Source organism: Lampetra fluviatilis, chromosome 14, assembly GCF_964198595.1.
Source record: "Lampetra fluviatilis chromosome 14, kcLamFluv1.1, whole genome shotgun sequence".
NCBI classification, from domain to species: Eukaryota; Metazoa; Chordata; class Hyperoartia; order Petromyzontiformes; family Petromyzontidae; genus Lampetra; species Lampetra fluviatilis.
In genome coordinates this window covers 10,481,167-10,505,667 of record NC_136288.1, presented here as the reverse complement: position 1 = coordinate 10,505,667, position 24,501 = coordinate 10,481,167, and the positions used below count along the sequence as shown (strand labels likewise).

General features: G+C 45.1%; 1 protein-coding gene across 1 annotated transcript in view; it reads right to left on the bottom strand.

The window, feature by feature from the left end:
* The window catches only part of LOC144935868 (solute carrier organic anion transporter family member 5A1-like), a 41,448-nt gene extending 17,709 nt beyond the window's left edge, over nt 1-23,739 (bottom strand). The window contains exons 1-2 of the mRNA XM_078862700.1: nt 22,220-23,739; nt 4,758-4,890 (exon numbers count right to left, since the gene is read on the bottom strand). Of these exons, the coding sequence (XP_078718826.1) occupies nt 4,758-4,890; nt 22,220-23,090 (1,004 nt within the window). The 5' untranslated portion in view covers nt 23,091-23,739. The remainder of the gene's footprint in view (nt 1-4,757; nt 4,891-22,219) is intronic.
* Nucleotides 23,740-24,501: the final 762 nt, after the last annotated feature.

Sequence of the window (24,501 nt, the reverse complement as noted above, 5' to 3'; positions counted from 1 at the left end):
ACTTGGACTTGCATAACAATGACTTTGTCCCACCTCTGGTGTATAGTAGTGTATAGTAGTGTATAGTGTATAGTAATGTAGTGTATAGTGTAGTGTATAGTGTATAGTAGTGTATAGTAGTGTATAGTGTATAGTAATGTAGTGTATAGTGTAGTGTATAGTGTAGTAGTGTATAGTGTAGTAGTACTGGAGTCCGTTGACAGGGAGAAGTGAAGTCTGGACCGCCACTACTCAACACGCTGCTGCCACGACCCTCACCAGGACAAGCGGATTGAGAAACGAACGAAGTTTAACTTCCAGAAATCAATCATTTGTAATTAAATACGAAATCTGACTCTTTTGATATTCATTAAATATGATCTAAAACACGGCATGTAGAGAAATTATATGATTAATCAGATGTTTATCATCATCAAGGGCCATATGAATCCATCGCCGGATGAAGCTATCCCCAATCTCTTCCGCTCTCATGATGCCATCGTCTATAGCAGTGGTTCTTAACCTTAACTGCAGCAGCTTTGCACCCCTTTGATACTCAACCGTTATAAAATGTATCATTCATAATCAACGTTTTTTTGGGTTTAGATCACGTTATTTATAAATGTGTCGTAACCCTCCACCACCCGACACGGCCAATCAGTAAAAAAGTGTCACGTTGACAAAAGACAAATAGTTCACTGATTTAGCCCACCGGTGTGTTGAAGCGTGAAACCACAACATTCTGGCGAATTGCCCGATGATGCTGGATGCAATTACCAGCGAAACGTCGTACTCAAATTGTAAATGTTTTGGTTTCACACTTCAACACACCGGTGGGCTAAAGCAGTGAACTATTTGTCTTTTGTCAATGTGACACTTTTTTACTGATTGGCCGTGTCGGGTGGTGGAGGGTTACGACACATTTATAAATAACGTGATCTAAACCCAAAAAAACGTTGATTATGAATAATATTGGTCGCGAAAGCCTCACACGTGTTAAAATGTATCATGTTAACAAATACACATAGGGTTTGACGAAACAAAGTAGTTGCACGTTTGTGCCCGTGCTTAATTCGTTTTTCGAGGATTTACCTTCTAAAAAAGAAAAATCTGGCCACGTCTCGCACTCCGGGAATAAAAAGGCATCACGCACCCCCAGGCGGTGCGTGCACCCCAGGCTAAGAACCACAGATCTCGAGTCTCATCGCTCGTCCCCTTGGTGCCTCCTCTTGGATGTTGCTCCCTCGTCTGGCTGCCATTCCGTCACCACTCTCGTCCATTGGCCGTGATCCCTTCCAGCGGTGTCCTGCCCGTACCCACTTGCCGTCTGTGACACGTCTTCATTTGCAAATCAGTCTCCGGTTCGTTGTGTTGCTCCTCACGTCTCTCAGCATAATCCCAAGCGTGCATCTCTAAATACTTCTGTGTGTCCTTTTAAGTTTTGTGTGTTCATGTATGTGACCCATATGCCTTCGCTGCAATATGCACTGACTGAAAACTTTCCTCCTTTGGCGGATCGGTATGATGCTTTTCATTATTAGTCCCATCAGACATACAGCTTTTACATGGTCTTTTCAATGTATCCTGTTCTCAAAGCGTCGTTAGGGGGTGTGTTTTGCACTTTTTGTTTTTAGATCTATAACCAAACAAAGATTTGCAGTACACTCAGAAAATTAGCTGGGGCACGTCGTGCCACTAGAACGAATGAGTATCATTGGTCAAGAATAGTTACAAAGGGGCAATCGAGAGCACGTCCACCGAAGAGATGGAGCGATGCAATCAGCTCGTGTGCACGTGCTGTGTGGAATGTTACATCGCAGAATTTGCACGAGATGGCTATGGTGACTTGGGGAGGCATTCATCCAGCAGCAGAATGACCATGGTTGCTGATGATGTTGTTGATGATGGTAATGAAGGAGTTTATACTGGTAGGAACCTCCTGGGTTACACCAGTCCACATGGGATTATTGTGTCCGTCGTGCAGGGAGGGGCTGGGTGGGGAGAGAAGGACTGGGTGGGGAGGGGAGGGTGGGGAGAGGCTGGGTGGGGAGGGTGGGGCTGGGTGGAGAGGAGAGGGTGGGGAGGGGTTGGGTGGGGAGGATGGGGAGGGGCTGGGTGGGGAGGGGCTGGGGGGGGGGGGCTGGGTGGGGGGTGGGAGGGGAGGGGCTAGGTGGGGAGGGGCTGGTCACCATGTGGTGCCCTTATAAAACTCAACGTTTAACCTACTCACGTCGGCTTGTGCCCGCCCTCACAGTCGGGCATATTTGCGGAATACACCACGCCGCCGTTGACCCTGGCCATTGATCGAGCAACCCAACGTTCCTACTAGCTGGAATGTGTTGCCATTTTGCCCAGCTTATAAAGCAATTACGTACCGGTATACGTTGTGGAGAACAACCACAAATATATACCCACGCTTAGAAAAATAAATATCTGACAAAGTCTATGGGCACATATAGATGTGTACCTTGTACTGAAATAAATACATCTTTCTTTATTTATTCGGAAAAAAATGTCCCCAACATAATATACACAATATTTAAAAAAAATTGCGATAACTATACGAAGACAACTGCATTTGCTATCCATTGTAGAAATATATAAAAACTTTTGTCACTAAGTTCACAGGGAGATATACCAAGCACTATGAAACTACCACGTGTCCATTCGCTACTGTGCAATACGAAAAATTGTTCAAGTAATCATTAAAATGGTAACTATATTTGTGTGCCTGTTCTCCACCTGAGCACAGAGTCAATCAGACTCTGTCTTCTCGACAGACCTGTTCTCCACCTGAGGACGGCTGCTTGCGTTGTGGCCGAAACGTCGTGAGAATTATTTTATTATGTTTTATTTTAATTATTTTATTACTTCCCTTCGACGTGACTTTACCGAAAGAACCAAGAAGAAGATCACCAGTTCATAACACAGTGCACGTACCAATTCCACCGACCATCAGCAGCTATAGCAGGAAATCAAACCAGACGGGTACGGAGGCCCAGTGCTCGAAGCCCTGCGTGTAGCAACATAAATTATGAATCTTGGATCAACGCATTAAAACTGTTGTCGACAAACACCGCGGACAAAATGAATTGCCAGACTGTGTCATTTATAAAAAGTGCCTTACTCCCCCTCCATGCGTCTCCTAATGAAGTGCACATTTGTTACAAAGGTCCCCAGTTTTCGGAGAACGGAGTGTACCTATCCATGTCGTTGTACGTTCATTCAAACCGTTCCCCCCCTCCCTCCTCCCCCCACTTTAATGGGATCAGCAATTGTAAAGATTGCTGACTTCAGCTTCGAGCATAATTACTCCTTACTTGACAACATTGGAGATTTACACGCCAACAAAACTATGCTGACCTTGCAAAACTTTGGAGATTAACTTGCACAATTAAGAGAGCGGTAAACGCTCCATTGGGGAATTCCATCCACAAGCTGCACTCTGCATCATTCATAGAATTCCATCGGGGGGTTTTGGTACAAAATAGTTCTTATTTTTTTCAACGAACCAAACTGGGACATACCATCATAGAGGAAAGTATCGCTGTAAAAGTGCCATTTTTAATATTAATGTTCCAATAACGCGTGTAATAATAGAATTCTACTAAAATAATGATGGCCTCCCTCAAGCTGTCAGTAACGAGGACAGTTTAAATTTCGATGTAAAGCTTTCGTGACTGCAGGGATTCATCTTCTTGGTTCTTTCGGTAAAGTCACGTAGAAGGGAAGTAATAAAAAAAAACATAACAAAATAATATAATTCTCACGACGTTGTGGCCGAAACGTCGTGAGAATGATATTATTTTGTTATGTTTTTTTTATTTTATTACTTCCCTTCTATGTGACTTTACCGAAAGAACCAAGAAGATGAGGACAGTTTAACCATACTTCACCATTGCTGGTAAAGGACCCATGAACCAGATGTGATCATACCACTGACATGAGCCATGGGTGTGGACCGAACACAACGGAGTCCATGGCCCAGTGCGCTAATTACTGCACCACAAATCGACCCCATAACTCATACATTACTGTAAGAGATGAAGTTATGCTTTCAGAAAATTACCGTTCTGCACCGTGGAAGGTTGTGCTGTACATTGGAGTATGTTTGTAGTAGCGTAGCTGAACAGTAGGTTATTGCTGTGGACAGATCAGTAGTCTATGGGACTACAATGCCTCATAGAACAACTGCGTTTGGTCAAAGATAACAGTCGAAAACCGTGCAAATCCCATAGCAGGTGGTGGTGTATGTATGTTGATCTACTTTCGCACCATATTAAACCAACCATGATGATCAGAGGTGCGGGGAAAGGACAACAAACTAAACACAGCACCTCCGATTAGCACGGTTGGCGACGTACGGTGTGAAAGAAGATCAACATGAATCCAAAAAGCCGTGCACAATATTGATAAGTAGGAAGAGGTCACATTATCATAGAAAAAAAATGAGAAAATGCCTTAATGCATGCATGATGGAGAACTTCTTTCGCGCCGTACGTTCTAAATGAATGAGTTTGTCAATCCAGATGATGATTTAAAAGTGCACAGCTCCAGTGGCTTTACTAATATCGGAAAGGAAGAGAGCGTTCCAGACGGCCGCAGAAGCGCGTCCGAAAGCGCTGCGCGACGCAGTGACCGCGCCTCCGTTCGACGGCTCGCCAAAAGTTGGCGAAGGGGTGTGACGTGTCCTACCCCCTGTCTGCAGCTGACGTGACATTGACGCGTGGATGCTTCGAGGGAACGACGCGTTCTCTGACGGTGGTCCTCTCACTCACCAGTTCCCGACAAAGCGCGGGTCGCCCTGGTCTCCGGGGGCCTCCAGCCAGGGGTCGACGTACAGGCCGATGAGGATGCCCCCCAGCAGGTATCCGACTGCTGGACCCAGGGCTCCCATCACGTAGAGCATCGCTGGATACACGAGAGCAAAAGGGAAAGGCGAGCGTTCTCCATTGTACATCGGGTAGACTAAGGGCAAGCGATTGTTAAGTGGAGATCAACAACAACAACACCAGCAGCCGGCATTCGCAAACTAAGTGTTGGTGATGACGTCAAAGTTCAAAGTTCATTTATTAGGTATAGCCCTGTGAGCCATTCGGCTCTTGAATCGGGTGCAACCGCAACAAACAAAAAAACATGAACAAGAAAACATCTTAAAGTGACTATGTACAAACAAAAAATCCAAGAAAAGACAGCAAAATATTGCAGAAAAATCACCGTACACCAACGCTGTGTGCAAATATCCCAGTGGGATGCAAGTCAAACAACAACAACCACAAGACAACTTAGATTAAGGCCATCAGTCTAACTCTTTACTACAACAAACAAACATGGCCAAACCAAAAAACTTTTCGAAAATCACCAAAATAAAGCCATAAAAGCAATGAAACAGTGCAGGTCATAGGAACTGTGACCGAATTTTCACAATAAACGACGTAATACAACATGTACTACCAAACTCTGCAGCCACAGGTGGCTGCATGAGTCACTCCACAGCAGTAGGAGCATCACCGCGGCACCTGTGCCAGGCCATGTGCACATTGAGGCCGAAGTGAAGGGTCGAAGCCAGTGTGAACACCTTAGTCACCCACACATTCGTGTTCCTGACGACGTAATATAGTGCACGAAGCACCATGTTACTACCGCAGGGCGCACACACACACACACACTCCTCCACAGGAAAAAAATGAGTTTCATATATTCACCATGACTCTGAAATTCGTATACGTAACTGTGTTTATACGTTGTCATTTTATATTCGAGATAGTTTTCTCCTTTTTAAAAAAAATGGCTAAAAATGTTTGCAGTGACATCATAATAAATGCATGCTGACATTTCTTCCTCGTGACTTGATTTGTCCAGAAACTGTATTTAGCTTAACAAAAGAGACTTGTATATAAGGGCCCTGAAAATGTCTCACGTTTGGTATTCATTGAAACGAAAGTCAACCACATTTCTTGGAATATGTGATCGGGATATAAAAAAAAACAATTATATCAAGCAGAAGAATGTGAGCAGAATGGAGTGAATAAACCAAAATATTTGATAATAAACATTAACATACCAACGTGCTTAAAGAATTACATTTTCAATCAGTGCACATTACCTGCGATGATATTTTGATCAGAAACGTTGCCAATTGCAACGAAATTCTGATAAAGACACGATTCACATTTTGTGAATCGCACTCAGGGACAAAGAGAAAATCACGTGGATCAGAAAAGAAACACACATTGTTGATATTATGTTGACTGTTTTAATTAAAGCAAGCGGACCTGACGAGGAAACGTCACAAGGAGCTATAATGGCTGTGGAATGATGATGATGATCATCATCATGATGATCATCATCATCATCTCGTCATTTGTTTCCAACTTTCCTCTCTTGTCTTGTGCCGTCAATCTGCTCATGTAGTGGCGACATCTTTCTGGCACCAATCTCGCATGTCCTCGTCAAAGCCATTCTCTGTTAGCTTTTCCACTCTTTACGGTTCCTTCCATTTTTCCAAACGACAACAACAGCACATCTTCTTGGTTCTTTCGGTAAAGTCACGTAGAAGAGAAATAATAAACTAATAAAAATAAAACATAATAAAATACAATTCTCACGACGTTTCGGCCACAACGCAAGCAGCCGTGAGAATTGTATTTTATTATGTTTAATTTTTATTATTTTATTATTTCCCTTCTACGTGACTTTACCAAAAGAACCAAGAAGATGAATCCCTGCAGTCACGAAAGCTTTAAATCGAAAAAACAACAGCACACTTTTTTAATTTCCTGTTCTTGTCCATCCTACATACGTGTACAAACAGTGCGGGATTCTTTCTCGTGACTGCCTGCATCAGCTCTCTGACGACGTCCAACGTTTTTCTCACTTCTACGTTGGTCACTCTTTGGTTCCGGTTTAGATGCAGCAGTATCCTTTTGCGTACATTTCGAGTGCCAATATCTTATCTCTGCGAGGCTTTTTTTCGTGGGAAGCTGCTGGCAGAAAAAGTGGCGGCCAAATGAGAGAATGTGCCCAAGAGGATGATCACCGTGGCGATGTGGAGGTGAGATGAGCTCAGTCGAAGGAGTGAGATGGATTGTGGCATCGCATAATTGATGGATGTCGTTGGTGTGGCCATGCATTCATCCGACTGTGAATATATCATGGCTGATGATGATGCGGTTATTTTTTTAAGTTTCATGTCTTTCTACAATTTTCAGCTGATTATGTTGCTCTATTTGGCTTGTACGTAGAATATACCCAGGTTTACAAAATAAGACGAAGCTTGCAGACACATCGCTGCCACAGCTGCCTAAACGATTTCATAAAATAAATGCAACCTTTTTGCAGCTCCGATTCAGCACGGTTGGCAACATATGCTGTGAGCATAGTTCGACATACATACATGCATACTTTATGTCGTTTGCTCTGCCGTGTTCTCGCCTGTGGCCTGAACCGAACAAACACGGCGCATTGCAGTTCTTCGCAGGACGGTATATCAAACTCACGATTTAATGTTCCAGAACCTTGAAACTGCACACGCCGATCTAGGTCGTGCACCATTCGCAGCCAAAAAAAAGCAGAGTCACTAACCAAAATAAATCAAGCTCACGTTGTGAAGAACGTGGCAGCAACTCACCGACAACCGGTAGAAATCGATCTGAAAGGCTTAGCGGAGCATGGCCAATCTTTTCCGATGAATTTGTGCCACGCTGGCACGGACAGCCACACGCACTCTTAGCATCGTGAGTGGTGGGGAAAGAGGAAGGATAGCATCAGCAATGTTCTCTTTGGATCGCCACTACGTACGCTGCCTAATTTTACAGCCGTAGCATTCAAGCTGTTCCAGTCCATCTTTTTGGTTCTTTCGGTAAAGTCACGTAGAAGAGAAGTAATAAAATAATAAAAATAAAACATAATAAAATTAAATTGTATTATGTTTAATTTTAATAAAATAAAATTTTATTATGTTTTATTTTTATTATTTTATTACTTCCCTTCTACGTGACTTTACCGAAACAACCAAGAAGATGAATCCCTGCAGTTACGAGAGCTTTAAATCGAAACTGTTCCAGTCCATTAGGATGTAATGCTGCAAAACAGTTTTTTTTCATCTTTACCCATTCTTATTTTCCAGGTGAATTGACCATCCGTCGAATTGTGTCTTTTCCCACCAAGGTAAATGCAATGATCAATTAAATTAAAAACATGAAAAAAACTTGGTACAAGTAAACCCGTAAAAAAAAGTTTTTCACTATAAATCCTTTATATGTGTGGCATCGGGGCGGCTAGAGTCCTCTCGTCCTCTGGCTTGAGATGGCTGCCACCTATGGGTCGGATGATTGTCTGGGAACATTAAACAATTGGTAATTAAATATTTTAAAAAATTCCCTAAACAGTGTAAAATTTTGGAAATTTTTTCACGAAAATGCATTGTCACGCACAACGAGTCTGTGTGCAAAATGTCAGCTCGATTGGATCACGGGAAGTGGGTTAAGAAACGACCGAAAGATTTGCACGGTCCTAAGCAAGCAAGCGAACTTAATATAAAGGATTAAAAAAATAGACCAACTCACTTGCAATAGTGCATTGAACCAGCTGAGGACCCAATGAAAACCATCACCTTATAGCAGGGGTCACCAAACATATTTCCAAAATCATAAGCAAACACAAGATCCAGATTTGATTTAACACATTACGTTAAAATTAGTGATCTGATCATTGTTTTAATGTGGTTGGCTCACACAAAATTGATTTCTCTAAGACGAAGTTACTTTGCAATCCCACTGGCTATCAACAAATATTTATTCATGAATCCATCCTATATATACAGACATAGACACAATTTCAACCGAGAGGATTGGTACAAACTCAGAAATCACTGGAAGGACGTTATCAACCAGTTTAAGTCATAACTGGCTGTAATGTTCCCATTTTAGCACTGTCCGTTGCTCACCAGTTTTTTAATCCCTCACATTAACCTAACCTTCTCCGCTGAGTATTAGTTAGACTTTGTAATTTTAGTATAGTTATACTGTATACCACTTATTTAAGTTTTTAAGATTCCTACATGTTGAATGTATGCACCTTCCTGCCATAGTAAATTCCTTGTTTGTGCAAACTTTCATGGCGAATAAAACCTTTTCTGATTCTGATTCAATATGCCGAGGCCCACCGTTTTTAATCCCTCACATTAACATAACCTTCTCCGCTCAATATGCCGAGGCCCGCCATTTTTAATCCCTCACATTAACATAAGCTCCTCCAATCACGCTCCCCCAGGGCTCTTATGCCCCGCCCACTCCGTTCTGACACTTGGGCAACGCCCATTTTAAACCTTTATAAACAGTTTGCCTTTAGAGGCTAACTCCTCTTTTTTCTCTCCACCTGATGACGACCGCTTGTGTTGCGATCGAAACGTCGTAGTTTTTTGTAAAAAAAAAAATTACTGGTAGTAACAAGGCTGGATTATGGATCAGGCCAATGGGGCCAGTGCCCCGGGGCCTGGGACTGCCGGGGTGCCTCCAAGCCTCAGGCCGTGCGCGGTGCGTGGCCCAAGACTTCCGGAGGAAGTTGAACGCCAGGGCTGTCAGTGCGCACAGTGCAAGCTGACCACTAGGGCCCCCCAGACCCCTCATGCGCTGACAGATTGAGGGCTTGATTGTCTGTGAGTGGATTATACTGGTAGGAACCTCCTGGTTACACCAACCCACAGGGGATTATTGTGTCCGTCGTGCAGGGAGGGGCTGGGTGCGGAGGGTGGGGCTGGGTGGGGGGTGGGAGGGTTGGGGCTGGGTGGGGAGGGGCTGGTCACCCCGTGGTGCCCTTATAAAACTCAACGTTTGACCTACTCACGCCGGCTTGTGCCCGCCCTCACAATCGTTGACCCTGGCCATTGACCGAGCAACCCAACGTTCCTACCAGCTCCCTCCGCAGGAATGTGTTCAGATCGTGCATGCCTCGGGGCAGCTATTGAAGGAACCAAAATAATAAAGACAAAGAGGCGAAAGTGAGCAGCTTGCTGAGATTTTAGAAACGTGAAATTAATAATGAAAAGCAACGTAAAGAAGAACGGTTTTTTTAGTCAGTTTATGTATGAATCAGAAACATGGATATTGTCAAAGAGGGTGAAACTAAATCTGAAATATGTGTACAGGAATATGAAGGTACACACTTGGAATTGCGCTGAGAGAGAGGAAAAGAAACACGTGGATAATAGAACATGCGCAAGTTAAATACACCATATTGATTAGTCAGAAGAGTAAGTGGGTTTGGGTAGATATGCCACGAGAAGGGGGGATGGAAGGTGGAAGGTGAAACTGATGATGGAGTGACAGCCAAAGGAAAGAGCATGCCTGAGAGGATGACCGCTGTGGTGGAGATCACAAGATCAGCTCAGCTGATGAGTAGGATTGAGTGTGGCATTGCAGGACTGTGAGGGGGGTGGTGTTGGCATGATGATAATAATATCTGAATAGCAAACAGAGAATGATAATTGGTGAATGTAAACAAGAATTTTGAACGCCAAGGGGGTATCCCAGCTGCAACAAACAAAAAATATATATATATTGCTTTTCGATTTAAAGCTTTCGTGACTGCAGGATTCATCTTCTTGGTTCTTTCGGTAAAGTCACGTAGAAGGCAAATAATAAAATAATAAAAATAAAACATAATAAAATAATTTTCTACGTGACTTTACTGAAAGAACCAAGAAGCTATGTATTGCTATCAAGTCCAAATATATACCACAACAACATATTTTCCAATTAAAATCAGATTTGGTTTCATGATAAAACTCAATTGCATTGTTCAATGGGTACTGGGGGGGGGGCAGACCACGGGGCGGGGGGGGGCAATAGCTACACACTTTGGCAGACACATAACCTCATTTTTCAATTTTCGCTCAGCTCATATAAATCGGAGTCTTGGCGTGTACCCCTTGTGTCTACAAGCTTTAAAATACCGGCCACGCTAATTGCACGTTGCGCTTCAGAGAGCAGCTTTAATTACCCCTCATGCATAAGCAGCAGTTTTACTTTTTTTTGCCCTTCAAGCACCTCCATTTCCCGCAGCACAGAGAGCGTGACTCACTTCGTTGCGTCTTTCTCTCAGCAGCGTTACGCAAGAGAGGGGAAGAAAACATTAATCACGCGAAAATGCAAACAAATATTGTTGCGCAACATTTCCATCCGTTGAACAGAGGCCCTGTTTCCCAACCACCGATGCTTAAAGGGAAGTTGTTGTTTTTTTACGAATGTCCTTGAGAACACATTCACACTTTGCTTGTCCGGTATAAATTGCCGTGAAATAAAATCCATGCCGTATGATCTTGGATGCCCACCAAGTTATACGGTTACACAAATAGCACTTGATTATAGTGACACATCACCTCTACATTTAAGCAAGGACACCCAAGGTAATTCAATCACACCAGCCCTGTCGTTAACAGAGAAATGCTCCCGGTTGAGTGAATTTCAACCTTTATTGAACCTCGCTGCTCTTGGACTTGACTTGTTAAATCGGCCCAGCGACCACTATCACGCAGCCGAACGTGGCAATGAAATAAGACAAGATATGGATCAGAAGACGATGCCCAATTCGCATGACACCCTCAGACCAACAGGCAGGCTTTCGCCACATGCCACGTCACATTAGGGCACTGCTGAATGCGACAAAGGCATACAAGCAATCTGACATTAAACTTCAAATACTTTTATTTTTAAATCCGTTATATTAAGTTCGCTTGTTTGCTTAGGACCGTACAAATCTTTCGGTCGTTTTTTAACCCACTTCCCGTGATCCAATCGAACTGACATTTTGCACACACACTCGTTGTGCGTGACAATGCATTTTTGTGAGAAAAAAAATTCCAAAATTTTACACTGTTTAGGGGGAAAAATTAAATATTGAATTACCAATTGCTTAATGGTGGCAGACAATCATCTGACCCATAGGTGGCAGCCATCTCAAGCCAGAGGACGAGAGGACTCTAGCCGCCACGCATATAAAGGATTTATAGTGAAAAACTTTGTTTTTACGGGTTAATTTTTTAAGATTTGGCACATAAGAAGTCACCCACGCAAACCCCGGCGATTCGATGACTTGTCACAACTCGGGGGGCATCGATTCGAGTTCCGTCTTGTTTGTGGGGTTTATTTGTTACTTCATTCCATTAGCCTCAACGGGACATCGGCAAGTCACGCGCATATGAGCATAGACGTACGTGAACATGTTGCACACTCGAAATGAGGGACGTGGGCAGGTGCTCCAAATCGAGGGCAAGCACATTTATTTATTGTGGTTAATATTAATCTTGGGAAGAACAGCGCCGTCACTCTGCAAAATGCAACAACACGTGTGTTACAACCAGCCTTGCGCCCGAGCCGCCATTAACCATGTGACTGGTATATCCGCGCGGTCATTCAATAGCCCTGCCAGCCACCTACAGGCCCGACTCAGTCATCACATGCTGCTGTACACACATGCATTGATGCACTGCACAGCACATCAGGACTTTCACAGAACCACACTTTACTCCCTTGCTGCACAAGGACATAATTAAAAGAGTGATCCATCCCTAATGTGCCACATATGCAACAATTAATATCGTTAAAGTGGGAAGCCTTCAATTGGACATGCGCAAATGTACGGACGTGGCACATGCGTGGCCTAGTCTGTCTGTCAATCCACTGCTGGTTAAGGGCCTCAGTGCAGCTTGTAGGCTGTGAGGATTGTTTGACCATACTTCACCTGGCTGGTCAATGTAGGTTCGTGAGGTCGGGAGGGCACAGAACATCAATGGATGTTTATGCACTGCCCTCTGCTGTTCACAGCACCTATTTAACCTGTCTTTTAGGCACGGTCATCACCCATCCAAAGTTATTCTCTAGTTCCAAACCTGCTTAGCTTCTGAGAAGACTGGCCACACGTACTGAGTGAATGTACACTTCCTGCGTACAATTTGCACGAAACAATAATTTCACACACGTGCAATTCGATGCATGTATCGTGAGCGGAAGTTCTCTATTTTAATCATTACATGATAATTAAGGATTTGTTTTAACAAATGCAATAGCATAACGACCACTTTTGGCGTTATCTGGTCTAACACTGGTGAGACTAGGCCCTAAAGAAGCCTGTCTCTAGTGTAGACCAATCCGTTTCAAAGACAATACATTTCTTATCAGAGCATGTTTTCGCGTGGGGTAATGCAACAAAACTGACACCTTTTTTTTACAAGGAGTCATGTTTGCAAAGACCACAATACCTGCAGTCGTAATGCAAACAAAAAACTCTGATAATGTATGCACTGTCCTTGAAGTTGATTGGTCCACACCGAGACAGCTTTCCTTAGAGCCTAGTCTCACATGGTGTCGGACCAGATGACGCCAAAAGGCGCAGATAAAAGGGTAAAACAACAATTATCATATTTTTTCTCCTGGCAAATGAGGTTCCAATGGTGTAAATCTTAACACCTGTTTTATTGCCATGAAGGGTCAAACCTATTCTTATTTTTTTCATACTTGGAATAAACAAATTGACCTTCAAGGCCCTATTTAAAAACAATCGAACGCCAATGCAAAGCAATGCACAAAAAATCGTGATACTGCACTGCCAGTTGAACCGCAAAAGAGACAAACAGCACAACGCATTCATCAATAACACTTCCCATAAGAGAAAACACATTCCTGCGGAGGGAGCTGGTAGGAACGTTGGGTTGCTCGGTCAATGGCCAGGGTCAACGGCGGCGTGGTGTATTCCACAAATATGCCCGACTGTGAGGGCGGGCACAAGCCGGCGTGAGCAGGTTAAACGTTGAGTTTTATAAGGGCACCACGGGGTGACCAGCCCCTCCCCACCCAGCCCCACCCCCAGCCCCTCCCCACCCTCCCCTCTCCACCCAGCCCCACCCTCCCTCCCCACCCAACCCCAACCCAGCCCCTCCCTCCCCACCCAGCCCCTCCCCACCCGTCCCCTCCCAACCCAGCCCCTCCCTCCCCACCCAGCCCCTCCCCACCCTCCCCTCTCCACCCAGCCCCACCCATCCCATTTTTGGATGAACGACGGACGGACACAATAATCCCCTGTGGGCTGGTGTAACCAGGAGGTTCCTACCAGTATAAACATAACATACGTGACGTTTAGGCAAATGGTCCTTCTCGAAAGGGCAACATTATTGACAACCGTGTTGAGTCTCTGTTAGTTGCGTGTGTGTATGTGTGTGTGTATCATTTTAGATTAGAACTTACGAGATGAATTCATATTCTGGGGCTCGCTGGTCAAGGGAGGAATGCATCTACTGGGTTTATGATCGTGCAATCCATCTCACGACTCCCAACATGGAAACGTGCCCATCGATCTCAATGAGGCATTGTTGCATGAGGACGGGCGCATTGATCTCTTGCTGAGCCTGAAGGGTTTCTCATTGTACGTCAAGTGCGACGCTGGCACAATGCATCCCCCCCCTTTAAGCGGTGATAGAAATTTGTTCTTGTCCCCAAGTGCAAGCAACTACTTAGAGGCAGTATCGTGATCTGTCACACTGACGAATATAATGAAGTGCTTTATGATTCGTATGCCATCGTCTGCTTGGTCAATGCTTTTTTTGCGTGTGTGACAACGTGAAATACACAACGACCACCAGCTGTTGTCCAGTTACGAGCAAAGAAAAAATAATCTCATTGCATATGTCGACAGCACTGCCTTCGAACAGAAACACACATGTACACTAGGCCGACGTTTCAAGCAAATGCCCCTTCTTCGGAGCAAACACCGTCATTACGATTGTGGTTCAGCACCGTTGAAATTATTTGATACTGGTTTAAATGTGTCCGTAGCAAATGTCGACCAAGGCTGTCACCAAGACATTTGCCATGACTATTATTATTATTATTATCATTATTTCATGACTGATGATTACATCATAATTTGTAAAAATGGAATGCACGCATTCAATAATAGTAATTGCACCTACATTGTGGGAAAAGGCTAGGAATGTTTTGCACATTTAATACCGAGTGGAGATTTTCACGACCAATAATAATTATGTGAAAAGGTCAAGTGCAGCCCTGCAATTGCGGAACTAGAGGGAGCTCTAGAGACCCCTCTAGACAGCCCCTCTAGAGAGCCCCCCTATAGAGCCCCTCTAGACCAGGGGTGGGGAACCTTTTTTCTGCCAAGGGCCATTAGAATATTTATAACATCATTCGCGGGCCATGCAAAATTATCAACTTAAAAATTAGCCCGTTGTTATATTTGGTCAAACATTTAATTAACTCGCCCCCTAATGTGACGGCTGGAACTGCTTCTCTTTGGCGAGGCGTGTGATGATGTTAGCTGGTCTTGATGATGTTGCTGCTACTCGCAACTGCTTTTCCAGGTTTGCTCCTAGCTTTATTGCATTTCGAGTCCCGCCTGCGGTTGCCTTGGCAGGGCCAGACACCAAATAATTTCGCGGGCCGGACGTTCCCCACCCGGGCAGTCTAGAGTGTATTTGGTCTCCACTTTATTGCTCCCCAGAAGTTTTGGAAGAGGTGGGTGTCCCGCACTTTACTCTGCCGTGGGACTCGCCTGAGTGCACCAATGCACACTGCTGTATGGACGGAGGGAGCGGAGCGGAGCTATAGAAGAAACATGCCACTGGTTTTTCCTGCCACGTCGGGGCTACGAACCGAAGACATCTGGATTACGAGTTCGGTGCGATAACCATGCCACCACGTGCAGTGTCTCTGAGCTCGTGTATAATGGAGTAAAGTACCTTGTTTTTTCGTGGCAACATTCAGCAAAACAAACAAACAAAAAAGCAATGCTGCAATACCACTCTTTACAATTTGCCGTGCATATAATTGAATGCAATTGCAATTCGATGACTTTTCGTGATTGCGTGCAGGAATTCAATGAAAACAAATGTACTATTATTTCAATACCGTTCTGAACATAGCAGCCTTCAGTGGTAGCAATGGCTCATGTGGGCCGATTACATACTAAGTAGACGAATCTTAAATATCTTCTTGGTTCTTTCGGTAAAGTCATGTAGAAGGGAAGTAATACAATAATCAAAATAAAACATAATAAAATAAAATGTTATTTTTATTATTTTATTATTTCCCTTCTACGTGACTTTACCGAAAGAACCAAGAAGATGAATCCCTGCAGTCACGAAAGCTTTAAATCGAAAAAGAATCTTAAATAATGAATTGTTACATGCACGAATCAATGTGGGCATTGTGACCATTAGAATCAATTAAAATCGATGAAGTGATGCATTGTTCTTCTTGGTTCTTTCGGTAAAGTCACGTAGAAGGGAAGTAATAAAATAAAATAAAAACATAAAACATAATAAAATAATTCACCTGAGGACGGCTGCTTGCGTTGTGGCCGAAACGTCGTGAAAATAATTTTATTATGTTTTTATTATTGTATTACTTCCCTTCTACGTGACTTTACCGAAAGAACCAAGAAGATGAATCCCTGCAGTCACGAAAGCTTTAAATCGAAAAATATATGATGCATTGTTGCAACAATTTTGTAATTTTGGCCAAGAATCGTTTTGTTTTTCTCGTGACCCAGGGCCTCCTCTTACGAATGGGACTCCTCCTGGTGCCTTAAGTTCTCGCCAGGTTAAACGAAATAAGCTTGAAGTTGAACTTGAACCATGATAGACGGCAAACATATTTCACATTCAAAGCCCACACATTATCTTCGTTTGCCAACTTGACCGTATGGGCGTTCACTGTTATTGTGTACGATATTGACCGCGTTCAGTCTTTGGCCAAGCGAAAAAAAAAGAACATGACCTCCCATGGGGATCCGCAACGGGCTGAAAAATGGACAGCGACACCGAGGAGGAAAGGAAGGGAGGATAGAGGCCTCGTGCGCTGCCTTACATCGCTGAATTTCCGTCCCACCGTGTATCTCTTCGCAGTGATTTGTGCCCCCCCCTTCCCCCCAGGACTCGTGTGTACTTCTGCAGAGGTCAGCGACGTGTGCGCTAATTGATCTTGGAGACAATCACTGCCAAATCTCAAGGACTTTTCCCTTTCAATGCCGCAGACTTTCCACCCCCCTCCCCCTCCAAACCCCGAGGCCGTAAGCAGCTACTGCCACTGCAGCCGGTGCTTTGGGATCGGGGGATCGGGGGGGGTCAGCCGGTCATTGCTGACAGAGAACGATAGAACGAGAGCAGCAAAAGGAAACTGCTGCGCTTGAGAAATACACGGCCATTGTGGCCGGAGTGTGAATGCGACGGGGATTTTTTTTTTTCAGAATGCAAAATAAAAATGTCCTCGCTCTCCTAATCACCCGCCCCCCCCCCCCCCCACACCTTTTGACTGTTTAATGTAATTCAGCAAAAAAACAAATGCGTCCGGTATTTCACGCGTGCGGTGTTGGATGCTGCATTGGCAATAACGGACTGCACTGCTGTGCACAGTTGTGCCACCTCTGCCCTTAAAATGACCTTCCCATCTAACGCCTGTGGCAAGTCAATATGCCGGCGTTCTGCAGCAACTCCGTTCTTCGCATATTATATAATTAGCGGGACAATACAATGTGCCATAAAGGCCGCTACAAAATACATTTGAGCATTACAATAATTTATTGCGTCATGTTTACATGTTTGACAATTGCAATGTCAATAAATATGTGTATGTATTTATTTCCTAAGTAAATACATAATGGCCTGATCAAATTGCTGAGAAGGTGTTGAGACAAATATATGAAATATCTTATTACAATGTCTTACAATGTGAAAATCATAATTTTTCTGCCAATCTAGCCATCCATACATTCATTCATTCGCTTCAAATGGCTGAGAAATGATTATCTAATTTTGACTTGTGAATGCTGTATGAAGTCATTGTGTTTAATACAAAACAGTTACAATGCGGTGGGAATTATGCAGCAATGATGATGTCACAACAATGACGAAATTGTTTGAAGAGAGGCTAAAGAGAGAGAGAGAGAGGATGATGCAGTGTTGTGATAAACTAAAGCATGGACATTTATAGGTGGTATTTAGTAAGAATCATTGTCACCACCGCCATCACCATCTTCAGACGTAATGTGTCCACTGCGGGGTGACGGCCTCCCCAAGCCATCTCAATCTTTCAAAGTCTTACGCTTCGATAAATCGTCATTAACTTGCACACGAGATGATTTCATCACTCCGTCTCCACGGCGTGTTTTTACCTTCTTTAGCTGCCACTCTGTCGTTAGTCTCGGCCACTGGCCATCATCCCTTTCCAGCAAACAAATATAATTACTGAACACATTTTTGTCACATTTTATTTTACCACTGAGCTGTTCAGCTCTTTTTCAGAAGCCACCTGGCCACAAATGATAGGTCAACGAAGTGGCTCATCACGTGGAAATCTATAGCAGCCAAATACTTTAAACGCATGTCGATTCTAAATGTGGAGGGAAAAACCGGAGGACCCGGAGAAAAAATCCACACGACCACGGGGAGAGAGAGAGAGAGACATCCAAACTCCAAATATACAGCAGCAGGCGTCAGGGTTGGGATTGAACCCACGACTTCCTGTATACCAGGCGAGGGAGATAACATCTCGCCACCGCAGCAACGTGTCCTGGACAAGTTTATGTGCTTTGCGGTGTCCCTAACTTGCATATGTTCTCCAATCTTCTCCAATCAAGTTCAAGTTCATGTATTAGGTATGGCCTTGTGAGCCATTTGGCTCTTGAATCGGGTGCAACCGCAACACACAAAAAACAAAAACATGAACAAAAACATCTTAAAGTGAATATGTGACTAAGTGCAAACAGAAAATCCAAGAAAAGACAGCAAAATATTGCAGGAAAAAACACCGTACACCAACGCTGTGTGCAAAAATCCCAGTGGGATGCAAGTCAAACAACAACAACAACAACCACAAGACAACTTAGATTAAGACAACTTAGATTTATCCATGTGTCCCTCAGTAGAATTCCCAGCATGCACCACTCAATCCTTTGTGGGACATTATCGGCTTTTGTTCCACTTTGGAAATTTCCCTATTTCTGACCCATATGTCATAGCAGGTGATATACACTGATTAAACACTACATAGGTACACCGAGAAATGACTAATGATCAGATTTTGCATAGTGATGGGCATTTCCAGTGACCATTAGAGGCATACTGTATGTGAACTTAAGCAGTCCTGTTTACGACCACAAAGGCGCTTGATTTTCTCTCTTCAGACGGCACTCTACACAGAATTGGTTTCCATTAACATGCAGAAGTTTACAGGTTACCTCAAGACTAAATGCAACTTTACTCTGCAAACATCTTCAAGGATCATAGGATGAAAATGAATGAGAGCTCATGAATCACTCGGAACATACAGCATTTCAAGTGCTGTAGGCCAGATAATTAATAATAATATATTAACTTCTTTTTCTTCATAAAATAAGGACAAAACTAAGGTTGTAAATGCACTAAAATCGATTATTGAAATGATCTGGATGATGCACAATTACTCAGCGACACATGTTCAGCATTTTCAAGCAGAGTATTTGAGCCAAAATTTGCCACATTGTATTTGTCAAGCCTTTGGTTGGCGACCTATGTGGTAATTTTTTTTATTCATAGCAATTAATTGGAGGTAAGTGACATCATATTTTGTTTTGTAAAACTGTATCTGCTGGTGACATACGTAGTGCTTGTGTTGGTTGCGTGGCATGCTCTAAAACTGAGCATCAATACACTGCAATTCAAGGTGACGTGACACATTAGAAATTAAACGTATTCTCAAACTCAACATATGGTCTAACAAAACCTATGCAGAGAAATATTATGAAAAAAATATGAGGTCACATGTTAATGTCCGCACTTTACAAAGGCAATGGCACTATCACTACAGTAATCAAGCAATTAGTTAATTAAAATTGATTGTTTCAATCATTCTAGTGACCCTGAGTTAATTGCACTTGTCCATCATACCAGTGACTGCATCAGCACATGCGTCCTCTGTCTTTTGGAATGCCCTCATTGTTGTTCAATACTCGGTCGTGTTGTTCAACGTAACTACTCTGATCCGAAATGTACTTGTGACAGTTGTGACAATGCACGGTCTGATACGCTTCGGTACATGACAAACGAGGCTCTGAATTAAACACATTCCTGCGGAGGGAGCTGGTAGGAACGTTGGGTTGCTCGGTCAATGGCCAGGGTCAACGGCGGCGTGGTGTATTCCGCAAATATGCCCGACTGTGAGGGCGGGCACAAGCCGGCGTGAGTAGGTTAAACGTTGAGTTTTATAAGGGCACCACGGGGTGACCAGCCCCTCCCCACCCAGCCCCACCCCTCCCACCCCCCACCCAGCCCCACCCTCCCCACCCAGCCCCTCCCCACCCAGCCCCTCCCCACCCAGCCCCTCCCCTCCCACCCCCACCCAGCCCCACCCTCCCCACCCAGCCCCTCCCCACCCTCCCCTCCCAGCCCTTCCCCACCCTCCCCACCCAGCCCCTCCCCACCCAGCCCCTCTCCACCCTCCCCACCCAGCCCCTCCCCACCCTCCCCTCCCCACCCAGCCCCTCCCCACCCTCCCCTCCCCACCCAGCCCCACCCTCCCCACCCAGCCCCTCCCCACCCTCCCCACCCAGCCCCTCCCTGCACGACGGACACAATAATCTCTTGTGGGCTGGTGTAGCCAGGTGGTTCCTACCAGTACCAGATTCCTAACTTATTCTTCTTCATGATGATTATTATTTAGATTTTTTTTTTTACCAGGGAAAGCCTCCCTGAGTCTCGTGACTCTTTTTCAGCAGGGTCCTGCCAAGTTTTCACAGTAGGAGGGGGGGTGCAATGATTGTTCTGTGATCACTGTTACATTATTTTATAGCTTTATTTTAGTGATTTTGAAAACGTCTTGGTTTAGCCATGTTTTTTTTGCAGTACAGAGTTAGAATGATAACTTGGTTGTTATTGTTTGACTTGCATCCCACTGGGATTTTTGCACACAGCGTTGATATTCGGTGCTTTTTCTGGAAGACTTTGCTGTTTTTTCCTGGATTTTTTTGTTTGCGCGTAGTCACTTTAAGATGTTTTCTTGTTCATGTTTTTGTTTGTTGCGGTTGCACCCACGTCACGAGCCCCATGGCTCACAGGGCTATACCAAATAAATAAAACTGAAACTGTAATATTCCAATTGAGTTCTTTTTTTTTCTTCTTCAAATTTGTAAATATTGGATGGTAATGCAGGAAAACAATGTAAGGCTATTCACACTGTGTACAAGTTGTTTAATCTTCGTTAGCCATTCATTTCTGCTGAATCATATAGATGCCAATGTCATCGCTCGCTGTCAAAAGGGTAAAACAAGTATAACCCGTAAAAACAAAGTTTTTCACTATAAATCCTTTATATGCGAAAGTAGAAATTCGCCGTTCAGCCAGCCAGGCTGATCCTGTCATATCTGAGAAATTACTTGAAACAAATTTGACAGGATTTGTTGTAAAGGTCAATGATTAGCATCGTTGCCTGATATTTCTTACCCGATGAAAAGCAAACGTGAATAGCATTAAGGTCACGAAGTTACGCCGTGTGTAAAAACTGCCACAATCACAATAGCAACTAGATTTTATAATGAATAGCTAAATTCATCTCAGTATTGTATTCACCTTCTGTGTCTGACTTGGCAGGTGCCTATTGATTAATTTAGTAAATTAATCCATTTAGTTGCAGAAGAGAAATCACCAACGGTACAGTATACAGTTTAAATAACACCGCAAATGAAACGATATGGGAACCCTAATTATCATCGAGGCAATGTGTATTTCAATGCATAGTGGCCATTCCACCTATTCTTGTTTTCAGGATGGTCCTGCATTTAGGATGTTTGGACATTTCCTTTCATTCGTGTTTGCCTTGTTGTGACACCACCAGAGTACCGTGGGAAATCAGCATTCAGGCGCGGCGGGGTGGTAAACAATCAAAGCTCTGCACAGTTTGATTTAAGAATGCATAGCCATGCAGCGCCCCGCCCGCCCCGTTTAGCATGTCACGTGACCACACTTCAGCACGCTGAACAGCGCGTTTGTGAAAGCGGCGGTGGTGGGGGGGGGAGGCATAGACGTCGTATCAGATTGCAGTGGTACCACAATGGAATTTTCCCCACGCCCCAAATACTGTCAACCGTGCAGTGTTTGAGCACGCTGAGGCTTTACACAACGTAACCAACCAACATGCCGCATGGCAGACGGGAGGCCCGACCGCGATCAGTAGAGTCCACCACCCCCCATGCGACTCACCCAGATAGAGCGACGCGTTCTCCTCCTTCACGTTGTCATCCAGGTAGGTCGGCCCCAGGATGTAGATGGGAGTGGAGCCCATGCCCACGAGGATCTGGGCGCTCATGAACAGCGCCAGGTAAATCCCGTGACTGCCTCCCCCGGTGTTCCTATCGCACGGTTTGGCCGCCTTGGGAACGTCCGGAGACGGCAAACTTTCGTTGGCGTTGGCGGCGCCGCCGCACAGAACTTTGTCGCTGTCACGACGCTCTGCCTCGAGCTCCTGGAAGCGCGCCGCGTAGTTTTCGTGGTAAGGCGGCGACAGGAAGTGGGGCAACGTGAAGATGACCGCTCCGAGAGCAATGAGAGCTCCGCCGACGGCCAGCCAGCGTGGCCGGTGGCCGCGGCCGCCGTAGTAGCTGACGGCCACCACCACCAAGAGGCTGCCGATGTCAAAGCAGCTGACCAAGAGGCCCGACTCGGAGCTCTTGAGGTTGTAGCGCTTCTCCATGGTGGTGATGACGCTGCTCAGGTAGCCGGACACCATGAGCGCCTGGATGAAGGTCAGGATGCAGATGCAGAGGAGGAAACAGCGCGAGTCGGCGAACTGTCTCGTGCTAATGTACCTCCTGACCCGCAGGATCACTGCCTGCCACGTGCACGCCAGGTCTGTCGTGCCTCCGTGAGGATGTCCGGCCACCACTGTCCCACCACCACTCTTGTTCGACTCCGGGTCGGCCGTCGCCGCCGTCGCCGCCGTCGCCCGATGGACACCTCCGGCCACGCCATTGAGGTCGGGAAGGCTCTTGGACTTCATCCGCTCCTTGTTATCGTCCGCATCTTCTTCCTGTCGTGGCTGCTGCTGCTGCTGCTCCGCCGCTCGGCAAGGCATGGTCACGCAGACGCATAGATAGATGATGATAACGATGCGGAGCTTGTTGTTGTTGTTCTTGTTGTTGTTGTTGGGTTCTGAGTGTGTGTGGCTGCTGCTGCTGATGATGATGCCCACCACTGCGAGCTCCTCGTCTCTGCACGAGCGCGCTGCAACGCAGTGCAATGCGGTGGGGATGCAGAGCGGGTAGAGTGTGTGACCGTGTGTGTGTGTGACTATGTGTGTGTTTGTGCTCTCGCAACACAAACGCTCAAAAAAGCGCAGAGCAGCAGCAGCAGCGTATTGCCACCGCAGGCGAAGTGTTCATTCAGAGGACGTCCCGACACACGCCTGCTGCCTGCACGCGTACGCCTGTTCCGCTGCGCAAAACGGATGCCGCCTCTGCTGCTGCTGCTGCCGAAGAACAGTTGTACGTACGGAGGAAGACACTGGACGGGCAAATACGCATCCTCTTGCTCCCGTTGCTTGCTGCTTACTGCTGCTGCTGCTGATGCCGCTGCTGCTGCAGATGCCCGAAAACCCCCTAGCACCGCTGTGTTGAAGTTCTGGGTGGCTGTGATGTCACGCCTGGGCTTTGTGCTCACTCAGCACGACTGGGCATCCACGAACCACCACGTCACCCGCATGCACACCCTGGGAGCCTGAAGCAATGACGTAACCGCACTTTGAAGTCTGCATGAGACCGCCGCATGTGCCTCTCGCTCGCTCTCTTTCTCTCTCTCGTCGTATGCCGCAGCGCACGTTAACATTGAATCCGCATCAAAGGGGAATTTCGCTGAGCTGTCGCGTTAACACGGAGCCGTACGAATCGTAACACACACGTAAATAAACGATCCATAAGTCCGCTTGTTTGAGCCGCGGACATTTTCTGCTTAGGAGAAGCCTACACGTACCTTAGTTTTGGCTCTATGAGCCTCAGGCATTAACACTGAACACGAATCAACGAGCCTTAATCTGGCTCTATGAGCCTCATGTATTAACATTGAACCCTAATAAATGAGACTTAATATGGCTCTACCAGCCTCAGGCATTAACATTGAACCCTAATCAAGGAGCCTTAATCTGGCTCTATGAGCCTCATGTTTTAACATTGAACCCTTATAAATGAGACTGAATATGGCTCTATGAGCCTCAGGCATTAACACTGAACACGAATCAACGAGCCTTAATCTGGCTCTATGAGCCTCATGTATTAACAATGAACCCTAATTAATGAGCCTTAATCTGGCTCTATGAGCCTCATGTATTAACATTGAACCCTAATAAATGAGACTGAATATGGCTCTACCAGCCTCAGGCATTAACACTGAACCCGAATCAATGAGCCTTAATCTGGCTCTATGAGCCTCATGCATTAACATTGAACCCTAATCAAGGAGCCCAATCTGGCTCAACGAGCTTCAAGCATTAT